Source organism: Pipistrellus hanaki, assembly GCF_964339955.1.
Source record: "Pipistrellus hanaki genome assembly, chromosome: 1".
NCBI lineage: Eukaryota > Metazoa > Chordata > Mammalia > Chiroptera > Vespertilionidae > Pipistrellus > Pipistrellus hanaki.
The window spans coordinates 208,205,034-208,225,694 of record NC_140503.1 but is presented as its reverse complement, the minus strand read 5'-3'; the positions used below and the strand labels follow the sequence as shown (position 1 = coordinate 208,225,694).

General features: G+C 61.1%; 2 protein-coding genes across 3 annotated transcripts in view; both read left to right on the top strand.

Moving 5' to 3' along the window:
• The first annotated feature begins 2,556 nt into the window (after window positions 1-2,556).
• Window positions 2,557-6,188, top strand: MRFAP1L2 (Morf4 family associated protein 1 like 2). 2 transcript variants are annotated; one of them, XR_014793394.1, is made up of 3 exons: window positions 2,557-3,079; window positions 4,946-5,127; window positions 5,209-6,188. XR_014793394.1 is itself a non-coding variant. In XM_084866460.1 (2 exons), exon 1 carries the CDS (start codon window positions 2,706-2,708, stop codon window positions 3,063-3,065), a length of 360 nt encoding a protein of 119 aa, XP_084722586.1. In that variant the 5' UTR covers window positions 2,557-2,705; the 3' UTR covers window positions 3,066-3,079; window positions 4,946-6,188. The 2 variants fall into 2 exon arrangements, 1 of the variants encoding a protein (XP_084722586.1); XM_084866460.1 differs by having other exon boundaries at window positions 4,946-6,188.
• A 4,567-nt stretch (window positions 6,189-10,755) lies between these two features.
• The window catches only part of MAN2B2 (mannosidase alpha class 2B member 2), a gene marked incomplete at its 5' end in the record, with an annotated part of 30,556 nt that continues 20,650 nt past the window's right edge, over window positions 10,756-20,661 (top strand). The window contains 6 exons of the mRNA XM_084881476.1: window positions 10,756-10,893; window positions 12,098-12,244; window positions 14,183-14,288; window positions 18,582-18,754; window positions 19,308-19,393; window positions 20,512-20,661. The exon at window positions 20,512-20,661 is cut by the window's right edge and continues 31 nt beyond it. Of these exons, the coding sequence (XP_084737602.1) occupies window positions 10,756-10,893; window positions 12,098-12,244; window positions 14,183-14,288; window positions 18,582-18,754; window positions 19,308-19,393; window positions 20,512-20,661 (800 nt within the window). The remainder of the gene's footprint in view (window positions 10,894-12,097; window positions 12,245-14,182; window positions 14,289-18,581; window positions 18,755-19,307; window positions 19,394-20,511) is intronic.

Genomic DNA, 20,661 nt, shown 5'->3' with positions numbered 1-20,661 from the left:
TTTTTTTTTAATTTAAAAAAAAATTTTTTTTTAAGAGCCCTTAAATATATAAAAAACTTTTTTTTTTTTTAAACTTTCTTATTTCAGGGACTATAGCTTATCAACCCCTGACCTTGTCCATTATTTTACTATTATTTTTTTAAAAAATATTTTTAAGTTAGCTTCAGAGAGGGAGAGGAAGAGAAACATCAATGATGAGAAAAAAATCATCAACTGGCTGTCTCCTGCATGCTCCCTAGTGGGGATGGAGCCCACAACCCAGGCATGTGCCCTGACTAGGAATCGAACTGTGACCTCCTGGTTCATAGGTTGGTGCTCCACCACTGAGCCACACTGGACGGGCATTATTCTTCACAATGCTGTCGGCGCTCTCCCATATGTTTTTCCTTTTCCATCTTACTCCTTGACCATTTCGGAAGAGAGCACTGAAAAATATGCAGTTTTTAGCTCCAGAGTCTGCTTTCTGCTGGTAGAAAACTGGGAGTCTAGAAGACTTTTTATATTTTGAAGCCTGTCTCTTTTCATCCCAGCTGGCAGCATTTCTGCTATTACTGCAGGCCTAGTGCAAGAATTTGTGCACGGGGTGGGGGGGGGGGTGTCCCTCAGGCCCCAGCTCACACCCCCAGCCTTGTAGCCCCACCTTGCAACCTGCCTTAGCCTGGCACAGCCCCCTCACCTGCTCCACCATCCCTGTGGGGCAACCGATCAGGGCCAGGCCCCCCACTCAGTGCCTGGGAACAGGGCAGCAACCTCACCTCCGGCCGCTACTGCTGGTCACTAAGGCAATGGGGCATCCTGCTCGCACCCACCTTGGCCTGGCGAGCTCCCTAACCTGCTCCACCATCCCGGTGCAGTCCTGCTCTCCCATTAGGGCTGGCTGTACCTCCAAATGGCCGGCCCTGCCAGCGCTGCGTTGCTGAGACTCCTGCCATGTTATGTGCTGCCCCCTGGTGGTCAGAGCTGTCATAGCAAGCAGTGGAACTCCTGGTCAAAGACCGCCCGAGGGGACAATTTGCACATTAGGCTTTTATCATATAGGATAGCTGCCTCAAAATTTTTGTGGGTTTCCTAGTATGTACTTTATTCCATCCCACTCACTTACCAAAAGCAAGACGAGTCTTTCTGAGGTGTGTTTAACTTTTTAGACCTCACTACCAGTACTTTTGCCATATCTGGCTGCTGTGAGATCATGCCCTTAGCATTCCCAGGAGCCTGTGCCAGGCCAGATTTTAAGATGGCCCTCTATGATCTATTGCTCCTGTGACTATGTTACCTTATACTGCAAAAGAGAGATTATCCCCTGGATAATCCCGAAAGCAGACTTTCCTTTGGCGAAGAGCAAAGGGCTGTCAGAGCGATGACACGGGTGAGAACGATCTGACATGATGCTGCTTGCTTTGCATACGGAGGACACTCACTATGTGCAAGGTGCAGAGTGAGCGACAGAAGCTGAGAGTGACGCTGGCCCACCAACAAAGAGGGTCTCCCACGTATTATCTGCTAGCCGGACAGAGTGAACCCCCTAGAAATGTACCTTATCCACCCCCAATGACAACATACAGTAGAAATACTGTAGCTTATGAAAACACTTATTGGGAAATAATGTTAAAGCAACATTTACTGAGCCCTCGGGGTGCCACCCCCGATGAGGGCTGTGAGGAGCCGGAGGGCTAAGGCTTGCCCCGGGGTCTGCCGTCGTGTAGAGGTGCTTGGACAGCACAGAGAGGAACGGATTACTTCAGTATCCTCCTCAGGGGCACACTCGGTGCCAGGCGGGGCTGAGGAAACGGCTGAACCAGGCCAACGCAAAGTCCCGGAAAGCGAGATGCATACCTACCCACAGCCCAGGGCAGAGTAAGACCCGCGCTGTGGACTACAGCGGTGGCGAAGAGGACAGGGCCATTGGCATCGGCACTGGGATGTGGCAGTTCTCTATTAGCCTCGGGGAACAGCCTCTGCCCCATGGCGGCCTGGGCCTAGCTGACATCCACCCTGGGTGAGCCACCTCCTTGCTGGGTGCATTAAAACATTCAAACGGGCTCTGGCCGGTTTGGCTCAGTGGATAGAACGTCTCAACCTGCGGTCTCAGGGGTCCCGGGTTCGATTCAGGTCAAGGGCATGTACCTTGGTTTCCAGCACATCCCTGGTGGGGGGTGTGCAGGAGGCAGCTGATTGATGCTTCTCTCTCATCAGTGTTTCTGGCTCTCTATCCTTCTCTCTTCCTTTTTAAAAAATTAATAAAATATATTTAAAAAAACCCTCAAACGGTGCCAACTTAATGGGCTTATTTTTGAACCAGAACATTAAGTACCTAGACCAGTACACCGTAAGCGCCCTACTGAGCTGTTGCATTACTCCAATGCAGAGAAGCCCACGTTAAAATTCACGACGCGTGAGAACAGGAACCGGGGCTCCAGACCTCGGGGAGCCCGATCGCAATGGGAGGGCGGGAGCGTGCACGCGCCAGCGGAGGTGCGCGAGTTCCCACGGCGGCGTGGCCGTAAGGCAGCTCCGGCGCGTCGTAAAAGGCCGCACGCCAGCAGCGCCCTGGCAGACGGCGGGGAGGCCATTTTGGACGCCGTCTCAGCTGCGGAAGTTGGAAGAACCTGTTGCTCGTCAGGGTGGCGGCTGGGCAGAGCTTGGCCCCGCGCCCGGGGCTCGCCGTCTGCCGGCCGGCCTCCCAGGGGTGGTGACCGGGCGGCGCGATGCGGCCCGTGGACGCGGACGAGGCGCAGGAGCCCGAGCCGGACGGGGAGAGGGTCCGCGGCGCCGCGCCCGCCGCCGCCCGCCGTGACGTCAGCGCGCTGGAGCGCGAGCACGTGCGCGCGCACCTGCGGGCGCGCCGGCGGCTGCGCGAGATCGAGAGCCTGCTGGACGCCATCCACAGCGAGGTGGAGGCCTCGGGGGAGCGCGCCCCGGGCCCGGCGCGCGGCCCCGGCGCCGAGGCGGAGGAGCGGGTGGTGAGGCTGTGCGCGCAGGTGGAGCGGAAGGCGGCGGAGGCCGCGCTGATGGGCCAGCGCATCGTGGAGATCCACCAGCAGATCGACGGCCGCGAGGGTTGCTGAAGGGCGCGGAGCAGGTGCTGGAGGGAAGGGTGACGCCCGGCACCGGCAGGCTTTGGCCCTGGGGGACGGGGGTGGGGCGGGAGCCGCTGTGGGTACGCGGAGGCTGAGACTGCTGAGATTTTTTTTTTAAAAAAAATATATGTTTTATTGATTTTTTACAGAGAGGAAGAGAAAGGGATAGAGAGCTAGAAACATCGATGAGAGAGAATCATCAATCAGCTGCCTCCGGCACACCCCCCACTGGGGATGTACCCGCAACCAAGGCACATGCCCTTGACGGGAATCGAACCCGGGATCTTTCAGTCCACAGGCCGACGCTCTATCCACTGAGCCAAACCGGTTTCAGCGACTGCTGAGATTTTACTCTTAACTTTTAACGTTGCTAATTAGAAGGAAACTGGTTGGTCTGTGGCTGTGAAACAGCCATACACTTACAGGATGTATTTGCAGAATGTGGACCAGCACAGTCACTAGGGTGCAAACCTAGGTCACCGTCCCGATTTCCCGCAGCCGAGCGAGATGAGAGGGCTATGCGGCCGGAGGCAAACCGGCCTGGCCCTGGTGCTGTGGCGAGAACCGCCGCCGCTGGGGGAGCCACAAGGCTGGAGGCACGGCTACTCACCAGTTTTGTTTTTAAATAATTTTTTTTTTAATTTAACATGTAAAACTTTTTTTTTCTTTTTCTTTTTTTTTCTTTTTTTTTTTTTTAAATCAATCTTTATTGTTCATATTATTACAAAGGTTGCTCATTTCTTCCCCCCTCCACCAGGTTCCCACCCCACCCTCTGCCCCCTCCCCATCCCCCATTGTCCTCATCCATAGGTGCAGTTTATGTTCAGTCTCTTCCTCCCTCCCTTTCCCCAATAGCAAATCCCTTTTCAGATAGTAGATCAGTTACTTAGCATTTTCTCATATCAATAATACCTCCACATGCCCAATGATACATTTCACACAAAAGACATTTCCAAATAGGTCAACCAGCCTCATCCAGGCCCCACCCAAGGCACTCACAGATCAACACCCCAGCGCTATACTAACTCAACACATCCAGATCTAAGCCTTCATCACTTGATTCAGCAGACCCTCAAGTTCCCACAAAAGTTTCCAGCCATGTCTGAGAGGCAGCCGTGGGGCAGGGGCAGGCGAGGAGCGAGCTGTTTCGGGCCTGGCTGCTCTGGGACTGGCCTCTGTTGCTCTGGTTCGTTCCACAACCAGCTGCTCCGGGTCTGGTCTAACATGTAAAACTTTTTTAAAAAATATATATTTTATTGATTTTTACAGAGGAAGGAAGAGGGATAGAGAGTTAGAAACATCCATCAGCTGCCTCCTGCACACCCCCTACTGGGGATGTGCCCACAACCAAGGTACAAGCCCTTTCAGTCTGCAGGCCAACGCTCTGTCTCCACTGAGCCACACCGATTAGGGCTAAATAATTCTTTATTGTTGAATATCTTAAAATATATTTTTATTGGTTCTTTACAGAGAAGAAGGGAGAGGGATAGAAAGTTAGAAACTTCAATGAGAGAGAAACATCGATCAGCTGCTTCCTGCACACTCCCCACTGGGGATGTGCCCACAACCAAGGTATATGCCCTTGACTGGAATCGAACCTGGAACCATTCAGTCTGCAGGCTGATGCTCTATCCACTGAGCCAAACCGGTTTCGGCTATTGTTGAATATTTTTAATCCAATTTCTTTTCTTTATTGTTTTATGAGCTATGATTGCAATCCTAAGTGGGAAACTGAAGTCGGATGGGAACTTGTAACTAACGGCTCTGATGAAATCGGAGTGTTTTGGGTGACTTGCGGACGGGGTAGCATTCTGCGAGGTGGCTGGGTGATTGGGTGGTGACGATACATTTTCCCACTTGTGCTCTAGGTTATCCGCTGATGGGCCCGGCCGGTGAGGAGGACTGCCCTCGTGGAGAGGCTGAAACCACGAGGCTTTCTCTCCCTCCCCCCTGGTTTTCTGTCTGCGTTTTCATCCTGGTGAAGGCACTCCAGACCCTTCTGGTAGATGTCTTCAGTGTCACATTGTCACACGTGCAATAGGATTATGTGGTGCGTTCGGTTTGGAAAAGACAGTGTAGGTATCATTTTATTTATTATTTTTTTAAAATATATTTTATTGATTTTTTACAGAGAGGAAGAGATAGGACAGGGAGCCAGAAACATTGATGAGAGAGAAACATCGATCAGCTGCCTCTTGCACACACCCCCACTGGGGATGTACCCGCAACCAAAGTACGTGCCCTTGACCAGAATCGAACCCAGGACCTTTCAGTCCGCAGGCCGACACTCTATCCACTGAGCCAAACCGGCCTCGGCTCATTTTACTTTTTATTAAATGCTCTTCCATGAAAAATGGGGCCTAGATTGTCAGCTGCTGTGTGGTCATGTTCGTTACCGTGACTGTTGTATTTTTAAAGTTTGTAAGTACACACGCTTGTGCTCTGCTGTTTTTTATGCTTCCTGGAATTTGGGGAGCCACGAGAGAGACTTGAGGTCAGCGTTCTGCACGAGAGGAGACACACCTTGGCTGCAGCTGCTGGAGCAGGATCCCACGTCCCGATGGAGGGTGCGCGCCTCCTCCCTGGATAAGACGGAGCCGCCCAGCGGACGGCTGGCGTGGAGAGGGTGGTGTGTGAATTTTGGGACTACGCAGTCCGGCAGATCAAGGCAGGAGAGCTGTGTCCTGTCTCTTTTTCTTCTTCTTTTTTTCCCCCCCCAGAAATGTAATTTTTCTGTGGCACGTTAATTGGTGTACATCATGTAACCCGTCTGGTGAGTAACCTAGGGTAGGGGATGGGTTCTCGTCACCACATGTATTTGGTGACTTTTTAATATAATGCAGCCGTGCATTCTCGGGCTCCTCGGCCACAAACGCACACGCTGTCTGGAGGAGCCGGGGCCACGGTGGGCCTCAGGCTGAGAGCACCAGACTCAGACCATGTCCACCCGGGGCCATCGGCGCAGACTCCACCGGGATTGAGGTCAGAGCTCACGCTTGTTATGAGGAAGCTCATTTGCCTGGAAAACCAATTTTTAGAATCTTTGTACAGGTGACCAAAGCCACTGAGTTGGCCAGAAAAGGTGTAAATAAATTTACTTCAAAATGAAAATTTCTCACTGATTGTCAATTGCTCAAAGAGGTCAGTTGCTCCTGATTTAGGAATGTGTTCACAGGCCGGTGCCGCCCAGAGGCAGGTTTGAGCTGCAGGGACTGTAGCAGGAGAAAAGGAGGAGGCAGAGCCGGGAGGGGCCCCCACCGTCAGGAGGTTCATTCAGTCACTCACTGGGACCATGTGCCAGCCCACAGTCCCCTGAACATGAGGAATTTCCGGGAGACGGGCTAGTAGGTGAGACCGTCTGTAACCCACAATGACAGTGGTGTCCCCGGCGCTGGTCTCCGCGTCAGCACGCAAACTGAGTGCCCAGAGGCGCGGCTCCATCAGGGAGCAGGCCCCCCATCAGGGAGCAGGCCTGTGCTACTGCACTTGGACCTGGTGTTTGTAAGCAGAGAACAGCGCCTGGCCATGGGCGGCAGGAAGAAAGGTATTGTCTGCATCAGCAGTGAGTTTAGGAAAAAGCGGAAGGCAGCATGGTAGGTGGGCTGTTTTATGTAGGATGGTCAGGCAGCATCTCTGGTACGTGACATTCCAGCAGAGTTTGTGTGGATACCCAGGGATGTTACATGTGTCATATATGTTTATATAGGCAATACATGTGATAGGATATTTAGGAAGTGTGTTTCACACTAGTATAAACTATAACAAATGCATAACTCCGAAGGAAATTCACGTGTAACCAGATCAGGAAGTAAAACCATGCTAACACCCTCAGAAATTCTGCTCTCTTCTTAATCCAGCCCTGCCTCTCTCCTCTCTCCTCTAGGTAATCCCTCTTGTGACCAGGTTACCAATCCCCCTCACCCCCCATAGTATTAATATATTAAACTAGAGGCCCTGTGCATGAGATTCAGGCACTTGTGTGTGTGTGTGTGTGTGGGTGGTCCCTTAGCCTGGCTTGTGCCCTCGCCCTCTCACAGTCCGGTAACCCTCTGGCATCCTTAGTGCTGCTGTGGAGGCAGTAGAGGCTCCCATCACTATTGGCCTGTGGACTGAAGGGTCCCAGGTTCGATTCCAGTCAAGGGCATGTACCTTGGTTGCAGGCACATCCCCAGTAGGGGGTGTGCAGGAGGCCGCTGATCGATGTTTCTCTCTCATCGATGTTTCTAGCTCTCTCTCCCTCTCCCTTCCTCTCTGTGAAAAATCAATAAAATATATTCATACACACACACACACACAAACGCGTTGCTGGGCCCACCCCATTGGTGGCTGGCTTATTTGGTCTGGGTGGGGCCTGGCCTTGTAACACCTCCCAGCCGGTGCGGGCATGGTCTTGCCGCCCTGGGAGCGCAGCCTTCTCTGCCTCGTCGTGCTGCTGTGGACGGACCTTTGGGTCACTAGCCACCGGGAGTCACCACGAACCACACGTGCTCAGTGACCATAACCCCTGAGTCCCATCTACTCAGGTGTTGGGCCCTCTGGCAGTTTCCTCTGGAATTTCCCCGAACTCTCTGATGCCTGGAAATCTCTCCGTGTGTCTGCCCACAGAGACACAACCTACTGTCGGGTGCAGTGAGCTGCTGTGTTGTAGGCTTTAACCCCATGCCTGTGACCGGCCCTTCTCTGGAATGGGATCTTGGCAGAAGTAATCCCGCTAAGATGAGGTTGTGCTGGAGTGGGCGGGGCCTTAACCCTCCAAGATCCACGTCCCTCTGAGAAGAGGCAGAGAGGCCAGGTGGCCGGAGACGGTGGAGGTGGAAGTGAATGCAAGGAGCGAGGAGCGAAGCCAAGGAACCCCAGGGGTGGCGGGAGCCACCAAGGCTGGCAGTGGTGAGCCTGTGGAGGGGGCACGGCCTCCGGGCACCTCACCTTCGGACTCTGGGCTCCCACAGTGGTTGCACGCCCCCATTGCGGCCCTCTGTCCTGGGGCCGCCCAAGAGCGAAAGCTCTGAAACTCGCTTTCCCCCTGAGGAAGTGTCAAGTGTGTTTCTTTTTTCAAAACATTAAAATATCAGGGTGACATTTGTTGACATTGGGTTTCTCTGTGACAAGATGTGTATATCGCACCGTGTGCCCACCACCCAGAGTCACATCTCCCAGCACCATACAGTGGCCCCCTTCCCCCACCCCTTCCCTCCGGCAGCCACCACACTGCTTGCTGTGTGTTCACGAGTTCCAGTTTCATGTCCCACACAGGAGTGAGGTCATGGTTCTTAGCTTTTTCTGACAGGCTTATTTCCCTCAGCGTCAGGTTCTCAAGATCTGTCTGTGGTGTTGCAAATGGAGTATTTCATCTTCCTTATGGCTGAGTTGTATTCCGTTGTGCATATGGACCGCATTTAACAAATATAACGACAGACACGGCTTTTCTGGAAGTCCCTGGTCCAGGCCTGAGCCTGACCCCGAAGGCCTGAAGCGCAGCTGAGGGCGGCTGCTGGAGGGCGGGCCGTGGCCATGGCAGGGCGGGGGCAGGCGATGCCGTTCATGCGGGTCCCAGGAGCGTGGGCACCGGTGCGCCGGGCGCGGCAGGGCAGCGGCAGCCCCGGGGCCTGTCCCTCGCTCGGGGGACGGAGCGCTGCTGTCACAGGGTCAGGGAGAACAGGGCCGGTGCACCCATCCTGCCGGCTCCCCCGCTCCCCGGAAAGGGCACGCTGTTCCTCCCTCAGATCAGCCAGCGTCACGCTCTTCGGCAGCCTCCCCGCCGGCGTGTGCCTGCCCGAGGGCACCGTGCCCACCGCCTTCCTCTGGACAGCGGCTGCTCGGACCCAGAGCCGCCGTCCTCCACGGCTGTCCCCCCGCTGGGAGGGCGTCAGTGTCGTGTCCTGTGAAATGCTCCCGGGTGTTGCATGGCCATTGCAGGAGACAGGGCATTTGTGTTAGACACACCCAGTGGCTCAGCGGCCAGTGGCTGCTCTGAGCCCCGGGGTCCTGAGTGCCCTCTGCTCTGCCGTGGGGGAGGGAGGGGGTGTGTGTTTCGGGCCAGCCTGGAAGGGGCGCAGTGTGGCCTGGTGGGATGTGGGCTCGGGTGCTGGGCACGTCCTGGCTGCCCCCAGGGAAAGACCTCTGGGCGGCGGTGGAGCAGAGAGACCGCCTGGCTGGAGGATGGCGCGGTTCTCTTCTCGGTGTCTTTGCCGAGGGAATGACAAGACAAGACGGCCAGCGGGCAGTGGGCACGTGGCTCCAGGTGTCCCCCCACGACAGAACCCCCTCTGGGGCACAGAGATGGCCCGGGCGGCACTGACGAGGCCTCGCCAGCCTCCCGTCACCCAGTGTGTGGCACTGAGTCACAGCCCTCTGCCGCCACCCGTTTCCGATGTGCGGGGGAGTCAGAGGGCTTACGTGACTTGCCAGGGTCGCCCTCCCGCACCCCGAGCCGGTCCTGGCTGCCAGGACGGTCTTGCTGATCTCGGCAGGTCCTCCGGAGGCCAGGTCCCTCCTCACAGTGGAGGGCCGGCCCCTATCCTGGCCCAGACCGGGTTCCCCGGGAGGGAGAGGCTATCAGGGCGGGCTTCCGGGCGGCGGCACTTCCCCAGCTGAGTTTAGAATTGAGTTTTGCGAGACAAACGCGGAGTCCGGGAGTCCATGCCGGCGGGTGGGGTGCTGAGAGAGCGCTCGAGAGAGGCACAGGAGGCGTGTGGGCATTGGGTGAGGGCGGGCTCCCCGGCCGGAGGGCCATCTGGCAGGCTGCTGGGCCAGCTGGCACTTGGGATTCAGCTTAAAGGTGGACAGCAATGGCCCTGGCTGAGTGGCTCAGCCGGTTAGGGCATCACCCTGTACCCCAAGAAGTGGTGGGTGTGATTTCCGGTCAGGGCATGCACCCAGGCTGTGGGTTCCATCCCCATCCGGGCATGTGTGGGAGGCAATGGAACGAGTCTTCTTTCTCTCTCACATTGATCTCTCTCTCTCCCCCTTCCTCTCTCTAAAAATTAAAAAAAAGAGAGAGAGCCGAAACTGGTGTGGCTCAGTGGATAGAGCATCGGCCTGCGGACTGGAGGGCTCCAGGTTCGATTCTGGTCAAGAGCATGTACCTTGGTTGCAGGCACATCCCCGGTGTGGGGTGTGCAGGAGGCAGCTGGTCAATATTTCTCTCTCATCAACGTTTCTAGCTCTCTATCCCTCTCCCTTCCTCTCTGTAAAAAAATCAATAAAGGGGTGGGGGGTGGGGCATATCTAGGGAGGGGTTTGAGATGGGAATGGGGGAATAAGGACAATTATGTGAGACAATAATCAATAAAAAAATCAATAAAATATATTTATTTATTTTTATTTTATTTTATTTATTTATTTTATTAAATTATTATATGTGTACATATCTTACCATTGCCCCCCCTCCCATACATGCCCTCCCTACCCAGAGTTTTGTGTCCACTTGGTTATACTTATAAATTAAAAAAAAAGGAAAGACAGAGAAGGCGGACAGCATGTCCTGAAAGGAGGTGGGGCCGATCCCTGGACGCTGTTGAGCGAGCACCACCTCCCGGGGCTCCAGCCTCCTGCTCGCCCACTGCTCCCTCCCCTGGGCGGGGGTGGGGTGGGAGCTGCCCAGCCTGCTGCCCAGGCCCGCCTGCCGCCTGCCGGCGGGGAGAGAAGTCCCGGCACTGCCCTGCCCGCCAGGCCCGGGATGGGGCTGCCGCGCTGGCTGCTGCTGCTGGCGCAGCTGGTGGCGCTGCCCCCGGCAGGGCAGCGGGCCCAGAAGCCCATCAGGGTGTTCGTGGTGCCGCACAGCCACATGGACGTGGGCTGGCTCTACACGGTGCAGGTAGGCGGGCCTCCTCTCCCCGCGCCAGCGTGGGCCTCTGCTCAGGGTCTGCGCCCCTGGAGGGGTCCGCCTGCCTCCGGGGGCCTCTGGCGTGGGTGACTGGGCGGCTGACCTTGAGCCGATGGCTTTCTGCCTCTGAAGCCGGCTCCCCCCAGGGGCAGGGCCGCCCAGGATGGAAGGTGACGTGGCTGAGCCAGGTGTGGTCAGCCCTCGCCTGGGGGTGCTCTGGCCCGTGCCTCTCCCACAAGGGGTGCAGGTCTCAGACTTGCCCGGTTCCCTCTGCCCAAGAGGCTCCCTCCCCGATGTCGGGGACCCATCCCCTCCTCCTCAGGGTGCTCCTGCGGGTCACTTTCCGGTGAGGCCCATGGGCCGCCACTGAGGTCTGTCTTCCCACCCTGCCTGGGACCACCCATCTCCCACCAGCGGGAGCCCCCATCGGGGGGCCGCACCCCTTGATCACTGGCGTTCTCTGGGTGCCGATGGCCGTGGAGAATCCTGGCTGGGTGGAGGAAGGCGGGGAGGTCTCTGACCTCCTGGGGTTCGCGGCCGCCTCGGCTTTGGGAGGAGAGGATGGGCCTGCATGGATGAGCGGAGACGCTGTGTGCGGCCGGCACTGTGAGGGGCGTGCATGAGGCCGTGGCCGGGTCACAGGGACCCGGGCAGGAGGGGGCCGAGGCCGAGGGGAAGTCCGGTCCGGGGCACGCCGGGAGCCTCCGGGGGTGAAGACCTGCAAACGGAGAGGGCCTGGGGGGGAGCATGCGTGTCACCTCCTTTTAAGAAAGAGGAAACAGGCCAGGGAAGGCCCGGTCACTCAGGAATAACCTCCAGCCTGCTGACTCGCTGCCCCGTGCTCTTTGCCAGCCTGGTGCCCAGCAGCCCTGGGCACGCTGCGTGCACCGGAGCCCTGCTGGACGCAGCCCGGTCACCCCGAGGAGCCCCCTGGGGGGAGGAGGCAGTGACCTCAGGGACCCTCTCCACACAGCCTCCCCTGCCTGCGAGCCCAGCAGGCCCCGGAGGGCCCCGGGCCCAGGGCCCTGCAGGCACTGCCCGGGCGGGCCAGGGTCCGGCCCGGGCCTCTCGGGCACGGCGTGTCCTCCCCGAGCCGGGAGCGTGTCCGGGCTGCGGGTCCCCGGAGAGCAGAGGGGAGGGCGGGAGGGCGGGAGGCGGTGGCGCGGTTCCCCGGCTGGTGACGGAGCCCCCGCAGGAGAGCATGCGGGTCTACGCGGCCAGCGTGTACACGACGGTGGTGCGGGAGCTGGCGCTGGGGGAGCACCGGCGCTTCATCGCGGCGGAGCAGGAGTTCTTCCGGCTGTGGTGGGACCGGACGGCCTCCCGGGCGCAGAAGCTCCAGGTGAGGCCGCCGGGGAGGGGCGGCCGCGGCCCGGGAGGGGGTGTCCGGGAGGGGGTGTCCGGGAGGGGGTGTCCGGGAGGGGGGTGTCCGGGAGGGGGTGTCCGGGAGGGGCGGCCGCGGCCCGGGAGGGGGTGTCCGGGAGGGGGGTGTCCGGGAGGGGGTGTCCGGGAGGGGGTGTCCGGGAGGGGGTGTCCGGGAGGGGGTGTCCGGGAGGGGGGTGTCCGGGAGGGGGTGTCCGGGAGGGGGGTGTCTGGGAGGGGGTGTCCGGGAGGGGGGTATCGGGAGGGGGTGTCCGGGAGGGGGGTGTCCGGGAAGGGGGTGTCCGGGAGGGGGGTATCGGGAGGGGGTGTCCGGGAGGGGGGTGTCCGGGAGGGGGTGTCCGGGAGGGGGTGTCCGGGAGGGGGTGGCCGCGGTCCGGGAGGGGGTGTCTGGGAGGGGGTGACCGGGAGGGGGGTGTCCGGGAGGGGGTGTCCGGGAGGGGGTGTCCGGGAGGGGGTGTCCGGGAGGGGGTGTCCGGGAGGGGGGTGTCCGGGAGGGGGTGTCCGGGAGGGGGTGTCCGGGAGGGGGGTGTCCGGGAGGGGGTGGCCGCGGTCCGGGAGGGGGTGTCTGGGAGGGGGTGACCGGGAGGGGGGTGTCCGGGAGGGGGTGTCCGGGAGGGGGTGTCCGGGAGGGGGTGTCCGGGAGGGGGTGTTCGGGAGGGGGGTGTCCAGGAGGGGGGTGTCCAGGAGGGGTGTCCAGGAGGGGGGTGTCCGGGAGGGGGTGTCCGGGAGGGGGGTATCCGGGAGGGGGTGTCCGGGAGGGGGGTGTCCGGGAGGGGGGTGTCCGGGAGGGGGGTGTCCGGGAGGGGGTGTCCGGGAGGGGGTGTCCGGGAGGGGGGTATCCGGGAGGGGGTGTCCGGGAGGGGGGTGTCCGGGAGGGGGGTGTCCGGGAGGGGGGTGTCCGGGAGGGGGTGTCCGGGAGGGGGTGTCCGGGAGGGGGGTGTCCAGGAGGGGTGTCTGAGAGGGGGGTGTCCGGGAGGGGGGTGTCCGGGAGGGGGGTATCCGGGAGGGGGGACGGGACGCACAGGGCAGGGCCGGACCACCCCGGGCTGGCACAGGGCGCAGTGCGGTTGGCCCTCCCTCCTGGCAGCCGCACAGGACCCCGGCCTCTGCTGCTCATGGAACCGCAGCCCCCTCCCCGCCTGCACTGAGCCCCGCTGAGCGCCCCCTGCAGGCCTTCCGGGCGGCCCTGTGCCCACCTGCGTCCTTCATGGGCCCGGACCTGGGCCCCCGGCCGGGCTCAGCGGTCCCTGTGGCTTACAGCGGCAGCAGGTGGAGTCCCTCGGCGCGGGGGCCAGAGAGGCCAGCCCGCGGGGAGGCCGCCTGGGCGGGGCTGCCAACCCCACGGCCACTCTGAGTGCCCCCAGGCCGGCTGTCCCTCGGGCCCCAGCTGTGGGCGGAGGGCCCACACGGAGCTCGCTGTATAATTCGCGCATATTTTCTCTCACTTTGAGATTATTTCAAAAATAGGAATTTAGCCTGGCCAGCGAGCTCTGTGGTTGAGTGTCGACCTTGAACCAGGAGGTCACGGTTCGATTCCTGGTCAGGGCACATGCCAGCGTTACATGCTTTGGTCCCCTGTAGGGGGCGTGCAGGAGGCAGCCGATTATGATTCTCTCTCATCATTGATGTTTTTATATCTCTCTCCCTCTGCCTTCCTCTCTGAAATCAATAAAAAAATATTTTTTAAAAAGTAAAAAGATTTAAAAGCTATAACCGGCGGCAGCCACAGGCCAGGTGCTGCTCCGGAGGAGGATGCATGCTGAGGGGACGCAGGGACCTGCCTCTGCAGGAGGAATGAAGGGGGGAGTCCAGGGGAGGCCCCCAAGACGCTGTCACACGTCCCTGCAGAGCCACGGACTCTGGCCGTGACCGGCCTTCCCCTGTGCCCGCCGTGCAGGTCCGCGAGCTGCTGGCCCAGGGGCGCCTGGAGTTTGTGGGCGGAGGCCAGGTCATGCCCGACGAGGCGGTGACGCACTTCGACGACCAGATCCTGCAGCTCACAGGTTCGGCCGCTCCCGCAGCCACACCTCCCGGGGCTCCCTCCTGCCTCCCTCCGGCCTCCCTTCAGTCTCCCTCCGGCCTCCCTCTGCCCTCCCTCCCGCCTCCTGGGCCTCCCTTCTGCCTCCCTCCCGCCTCCCTCCCGCCTCCCTCCTGCCTCCTGGGCCTCCCTTCGGGCCTCCCTCCGGCCTCCCTCCCGCCTCCCGGGGCTCCCTCCGGCCTCCCTCCGGCCTCTCTCCCGCCTCCTGGGCCTCCCTCCGGCCTCCCTCCGGCCTCCCTCCTGCCTCCCGGGGCTCCCTCCGGCCTCCCTCCCGCCTCCTGGGCCTCCCTTCGGGCCTCCCTCCGGCCTCCCTTCAGTCTCCCTCCGGCCTCCCTCTGGCCTCCCTCCCGCCTCCCGGGGCTCCCTCCGGCCTCCCTCTGGCCTCCCTCCCGCCTCCTGTGCCTCCCTCCGGCCTCCCTCCCGCCTCCTGGGCCTCCCTTTGGGCCTCCCTTCGGGCCTCCCTCCGGCCTCCCTCCCGCCTCCCGGGGCTCCCTCCAGCCTCCCTCCGGCCGGGACTTGGTGTCTGAGTCCGGCTGCGGGCTCCGCCTTCCCTCTGCGCGGAGACGGACAGTGCACACAGCGATGGCCGGGCCACAGGCCTGGCTGCTGGGCGCGGGCCTGTGAGCCTGGGCAAGAAGGTCAGCTGTTGTGTCTCAGTGCCTCCTCATTAAGAGGAGTTTGATGAACTGACCTAAAGGTTTGTGTGAGAAACAGATTGCAATAATTCAAATCGGTCACTTTAGTAAAATGCAGTGCTCCCTAGTGACCACTCATTAAAGGTTAGATGTCTTTCATCATTACACCACCATCACCACCACCACCATCACCACCACCATCACCACCACCACCACCACCACCACCATCACCATCACCACCACCACCATCACCATCACCACCACCACCACCATCACCACCATCATCACCACCATCACCACCATCACCACCATCACCACCATCACCACCACCACCATCACCATCACCATCACCACCACCACCATCATCACCACCACCATCACCAACATCACCAACATCACCGTCATTACCAATGTCACCACCACCATCACCACCATCACCACCATCACCACCACCACCATCACCACCACCACCACCACCATCACCATCACCACCACCACCATCACCATCACCATCACCACCACCATCACCACCACCACCACCACCACCACCACCATCACCATCACCACCACCACCATCACCATCACCACCACCACCACCATCACCACCACCATCACCACCATCACCACCATCACCATCATCACCATCATCATCACCATCACCATCACCATCACCACCACCATCACCACCATCACCACCACCATCACCACCATCACCACCACCACCACCATCACCACCACCATCACCACCATCACCACCACCATCACCACCATCACCACCATCACCACCATCACCATCACCACCACCATCACCACCACCATCACCACCACCACCACCATCATCACCATCACCACCACCATCACCACCACCACCACCATCACCACCACCACCAGCAGCAGCACCAGCACACCATCACTTTCACAGCCTCCACGTCTACCCCAGCACCACCACCTTCCTGACCACAGCACCTCCCTCATGCCCACCTCCACCGCCATCTCCACCCACCCCGGCAATGGTGGCCCTTCTCCCCCCGGTTACCAGGTGCTTCCCAAGGGCGTTTGACGGCAGGCTGCCGGGAGGAAACCAGGGCAGCTGAGACACTGACAACAAAGGAAAGCGGCCGAAACCGGTTTGGCTCAATGCAGGGGTCTTCAAACTACGGCCCGCGGGCCACATGCAGCCCCCAGGGGAGTCTGATCCTGCCCTCCAGGTTTTTTGGGCAGTGAGCGCAGCCAAGGTGTTACAGTAGGAATTAGTAGTTCATATAGTCCGGCCCTCCAGCTCTCTGAGGGACCGTGATCTGGCCCCCACTTTAAAAAGTTTGAGGACCCCTGGATAGAGCGTCGGCTTGGGGACTGAAGGGACCCGGGTTCGATTCCAGTCAAGGGCATGTACCTTGGTTGCGGGCATATCCCCAGTAGGGGTGTGCAAGAGGCAGCTGATCGATGACTCTCTCTCATCGATGTTTCTAGCTCTCTATCTCTCTCCCTTCCTCTCTGTACAAAATCAATAAAATATATATTTAAAAAAAAAAAAAAAAAAAAAAAAGGAAAGCGGCCAGGGTGAGCCAGAAGGACCCAGGCCTGACACCCGCCGCCCGGCCGCTCCCCGATGGCATGGCCCCAGGTGCCGAGCGTGTGAAAAGGCAGAGCGGGAGGCCTGGGTGCTGTCCTAGGGCCCTGCCTGCCACTAACCCCTCTTAAATCGGAGCCCTGCCCTTATCAGGTCTCCCATCTTGTTCTCAGACTTCACCCTCTTTGCCACTTCCGTCTACAGCGGTCGGCAAACTCATTAGTCAGCAGAGCCAAGTATCAACAGGACAATGATTGACATTTCTTTGGAGAGCCACATGTTTTAAACTTAGACTTCTTCTAATGCCACTTCTTCAACACAGACTCGCCCAGGCCGTGGCATTCTGTGGAAGAGCCACACTCTAGGGGCCAAAGAGCCACCTGTGGCTCGCGAGCCGCAGTGTGCCGACCACGGCTCTAGAAGGTGGTGTCCTGATAAGACCTTTTCTTCTCAGGCTCTCAGGGCCCTCTTGTGTCCAAGATGCCTCCCGCCCACAGCGCCCCTACTGCGTGCCAGGCTGCTCCTGCCCTCGCAATGCCCGCACCGGCGGGGCCCGGCTTAGGGGCCTCCTAACCCCGCCGCCAGCCAGGCCAGGGCGGCTGGCACCGGCTCCCAGTGGGAGGGAGGGAGGCCGTCCTGGTCTGCCGGAGCTGGGAACGTGATGGCAGTCGCTTTAGTTCTCACGTCATAACCCGTCCCGCCTCCGCAGTGTGGCCTCAGGCCTGCTCGGGGCTCCCCCGGCTCCTCTCTGCCTCCTCTCTCCCCCCGGCCCCCTTTAACATTTATTTATTTATTTATTTATATATTTTTTGTTGATCCTCACCTGAGGATATTTTTTCCATTGATTTTTAGGGAGAGTGGAAGGGAGTGGGAGAGAGAGAAACACCAATGAGGGAGAGACACATTGACTGGTTGCCTTCTGCACACGGACATCTGTGCCCTCGACTGGGGTCGAACCTGAGACCCTTCAGTTTGCCGGCTGAAACTCTAACCACTGAGCTACTGGCCAGGGCCCCTGCCACCCTTTACCCCGCCCTTCACCTGCTCCAGCTGGAACCCACCGGTGTTCTCGGCCGTAATGCTTCCTTTTGTCTCCCCCGAGCAGCCCATCTCAGTCTCTTCTGCCAGGACCCCTCCTCTGGGCCCCTCATTCCTATCACCTCCCTTTCACCCCGACACTCAGGGGGCCTCTGCCAGCAGCCGAGTCTGAGCCATCTTTGGGGCTCCCTCGGTTCATGGTCTGGCTGGACAAGTGCTGATGGGCATGGCAGGGGAGGGAGGGGGCGCTGATGGGCATGGCAGGGGAGGAGGCGCTGATGGGCATGGCAGGGGAGGGAGGGGGCTGATGGGCATGGCAGGGGAGGGGGTGCTGATGGGCATGGCAGGAGAGGGAGGAGGCTGATGGGCATGGCAGGGGAGGAAGGGGGTGCTGATGGGCATGGCAGGGGAGGGAGGGGGCTGATGGGCATGGCAGGGGAGGGAGGGGGCTGATGGGCATGGCAGGGGAGGGAGGGTGCTGATGGGCATGGCAGGGGAGGGAGGGGGCTGATGGGCATGGCAGGGGAGGGGGTGCTGATGGGCATGGCAGGGGAGGGAGGAGGCTGATGGGCATGGCAGGGGAGGGAGGGGGCTGATGGGCATGGCAGGGGAGGGAGGGGGCGCTGATGGGCATGGCAGGGGAGGGAGGGGGAGCTGATGGGCATGGCAGGGGAGGGCGTGCCCAAAGCATAACAGCCTCACCTCAGGACTCAGCCCACTGTGCCCTCGAACCCTGAGCGCCAGTGCTGACCCTGCAGGCGCCCGGGACGGGAAGGGCTCTCTCCCCGGGGGACCCAGAGGCTCTGTTTCCCAGCCCCCCCTCCCCCTGTCACTCAGCCTGGCTGTGGCTCCCGGGCGGCCCTCAGTCCCGGAGGAGTAAGTGAGGGCGGGTGACGGGCCCTTTGCATGAGGCATCTGTGCAGCAGACCCTGCCTGCTGGGCCCCCGGTGCCCGGAGCCCAGGCCCAGGGCGAGGGTCCCCGTCCGCAGTGTGGGCGACGGGGCTCTCCCCGCAGAAGGACACGGCTTCCTGTACGAGACCTTCGGGATCCGGCCGCGGGTCTCCTGGCAGGTGGACGCGTTCGGCGCCTCTGCCACCACGCCCACCCTGTTCGCCCTGGCGGGGTTCGACGCCCACGTCATCTCCCGGATCGACTACGAGGTCAAGAACGCCATGGCACACACCAAGGCGAGTGCTGCCCGCCGCTGCCCGGCCCCGCCCTTCCTTGTGGTTCCTGTGCCCTCGGCGGGCGGCCCCCCTGCAGGGCAGGCCGCACCCCAGCGGGGAGCAGCGGGCTGAGGTCAGCAGAGCCTGGGCCCCGCCGCAGGAGGCAGGCTGAGAGGTGGAGGCCAGGGGCCAAGAGAAGGGCGCTCATGAGCCCGAGCACGGGGTGCGCCTCCCGCAGTGGTTCTGGGCCTGAGCCTGCGTCTCCCAGGCCCGGAACCAAGCCGCTGGGGAGCCGGGCCCTGTGGGAGCCCCGAGCTGATGCCCCGGGACCAGGATCTCCCCCGCTTGTCGCCCTGAGCGGTGCCACACGGGCTGCCCGCAGGGAGCCGCCGAGCCTGGGCCTGGCAGGGGGGCCCAGGGAGAGGCGGGCAACGGGGCAGGCGGCTGCTCGGAGGGCAAATCCACAGCTTATGCGGCTTCAGGGGTGAGATGGGACCCCGGAGGAGGCAGCGAGGGGGTCTGTCCCCGGCCAGCGCCCTCAGCCTGCCCCCCCCCCCCCCCCCCACATCGGCAGGAGATGCAGTTCGTGTGGCGCGGGTCCCGGTCGCTGGCGGAGCAGCAGGAGATATTCACGCACGTCCTGGACCATAGCTACTGCATGTGAGCACCCTGCGGCCCCCGCTGTCCCCGTGCCCTCCTGGCGGCCCGCACCCTCAGGGAGACGCACCGGGCATCCCTGTCCGAGCCCCTCCGCTGTCCCTGTGCCCTCCGGAGACCGCACCCCAGGGAGACGCACCGGGCACCCCTCCGCTGTCCCTGTGCCCTCCCGGAGACCACACCCCAGGGAGACGCACCGGGTGCCCCTGTCCGACCCGCAGCCCGGCTGGCGGACGGTCGGAGTGAGCTGGGTTCAGGCACCAGCTCCCGGGCCGGGTGTGCTGGGTACCGCCGCCCCTTCGTGCCCGCGGGCAGGGACAGGTGCCGTCCCTCTCTGAGAAGGAGCGGCAGCGGGCATGCTGGCGGGGCGCTGGGGGGGCCGCTGGAGCGGATGCCAGCGGGCTCACTGCCGGGAGGCCAGGAGGCCGGGGGTCAGGCCGCTCTGTGCCAGGCACCGTTTCTCGAGGTTTCCACCACTATCATCATCGAACCCTCATCACGGCCTTCAGCACGTGTCCCCCCGAGACCCTGGGCTGCCCGGCGAGGCCGGCGCCAGCTCGCCGTCAGGGTCAGAGCCGTGCCCCGTGCCACGCGGGAGCGGGCGGAGGAAAGGCCGCGGCGTCTGCCTGGTGGAGCCCCGGGAGGCTCTGTTCACCAGGACGGCCCGGCGTCCGTCTTATTTGCTAAAACACCGCGCTCAATCTCGTCCCCGGGGCACTGAGCCGGAGCTGGAGGTGGCTGCTCCCCCGGGCCCAGCCCGGCCCCAGCGCGGTCCGTGGCCGGCACCTGCTCTGCAGGCTCGGGGTGCCCCGGGGAGCAGTGGTCTGAGGGGTCCCACGGGGGTAGGCTCCCCGGGAAGCGGATGGCGCGGGCCCAGGGAGTGGCATGCCTGCCCCGCAGCTGGGGAGCGGGGGCCTGGCAGGAGCCCCCTCTGTCCGCATAGCCCCTGCCTACCCCCCCTTCCCCCCCCTCCTGTCCCTGGCCCTGGTGGGAGACGGGTCACCGAGGAGGGTCTGCAGGTCCTGAGCTGCCCCATGGACGGCCTGAACCCCCCAGGCCCCGGGGACCCAGGCTGCTCTCCTCTTGGGGTGGGGCCCCCCTAACCTTTCTCTCTGCCTCAGGGAGGGCTATTCCTGGGAAGGCGTGGCCCCGTTCCCAGCACGCCTCCAGGGTGTGGCGTACGTGAGTCCCAGCGACCCCCCCGTCACCATGCGCAACATCGAAACGTACCTGGGGAGCTTTGTGTCGAGCGTGCGGAGGCGGGCCAGCCT

Coding starts and splice junctions, on each gene's coding strand:
- MRFAP1L2 (XM_084866460.1), top strand. CDS start 2,706: ATGCGGCCCGTGGACGCGGACGAGGCGCAGGAGCCCGAGCCGGACGGG.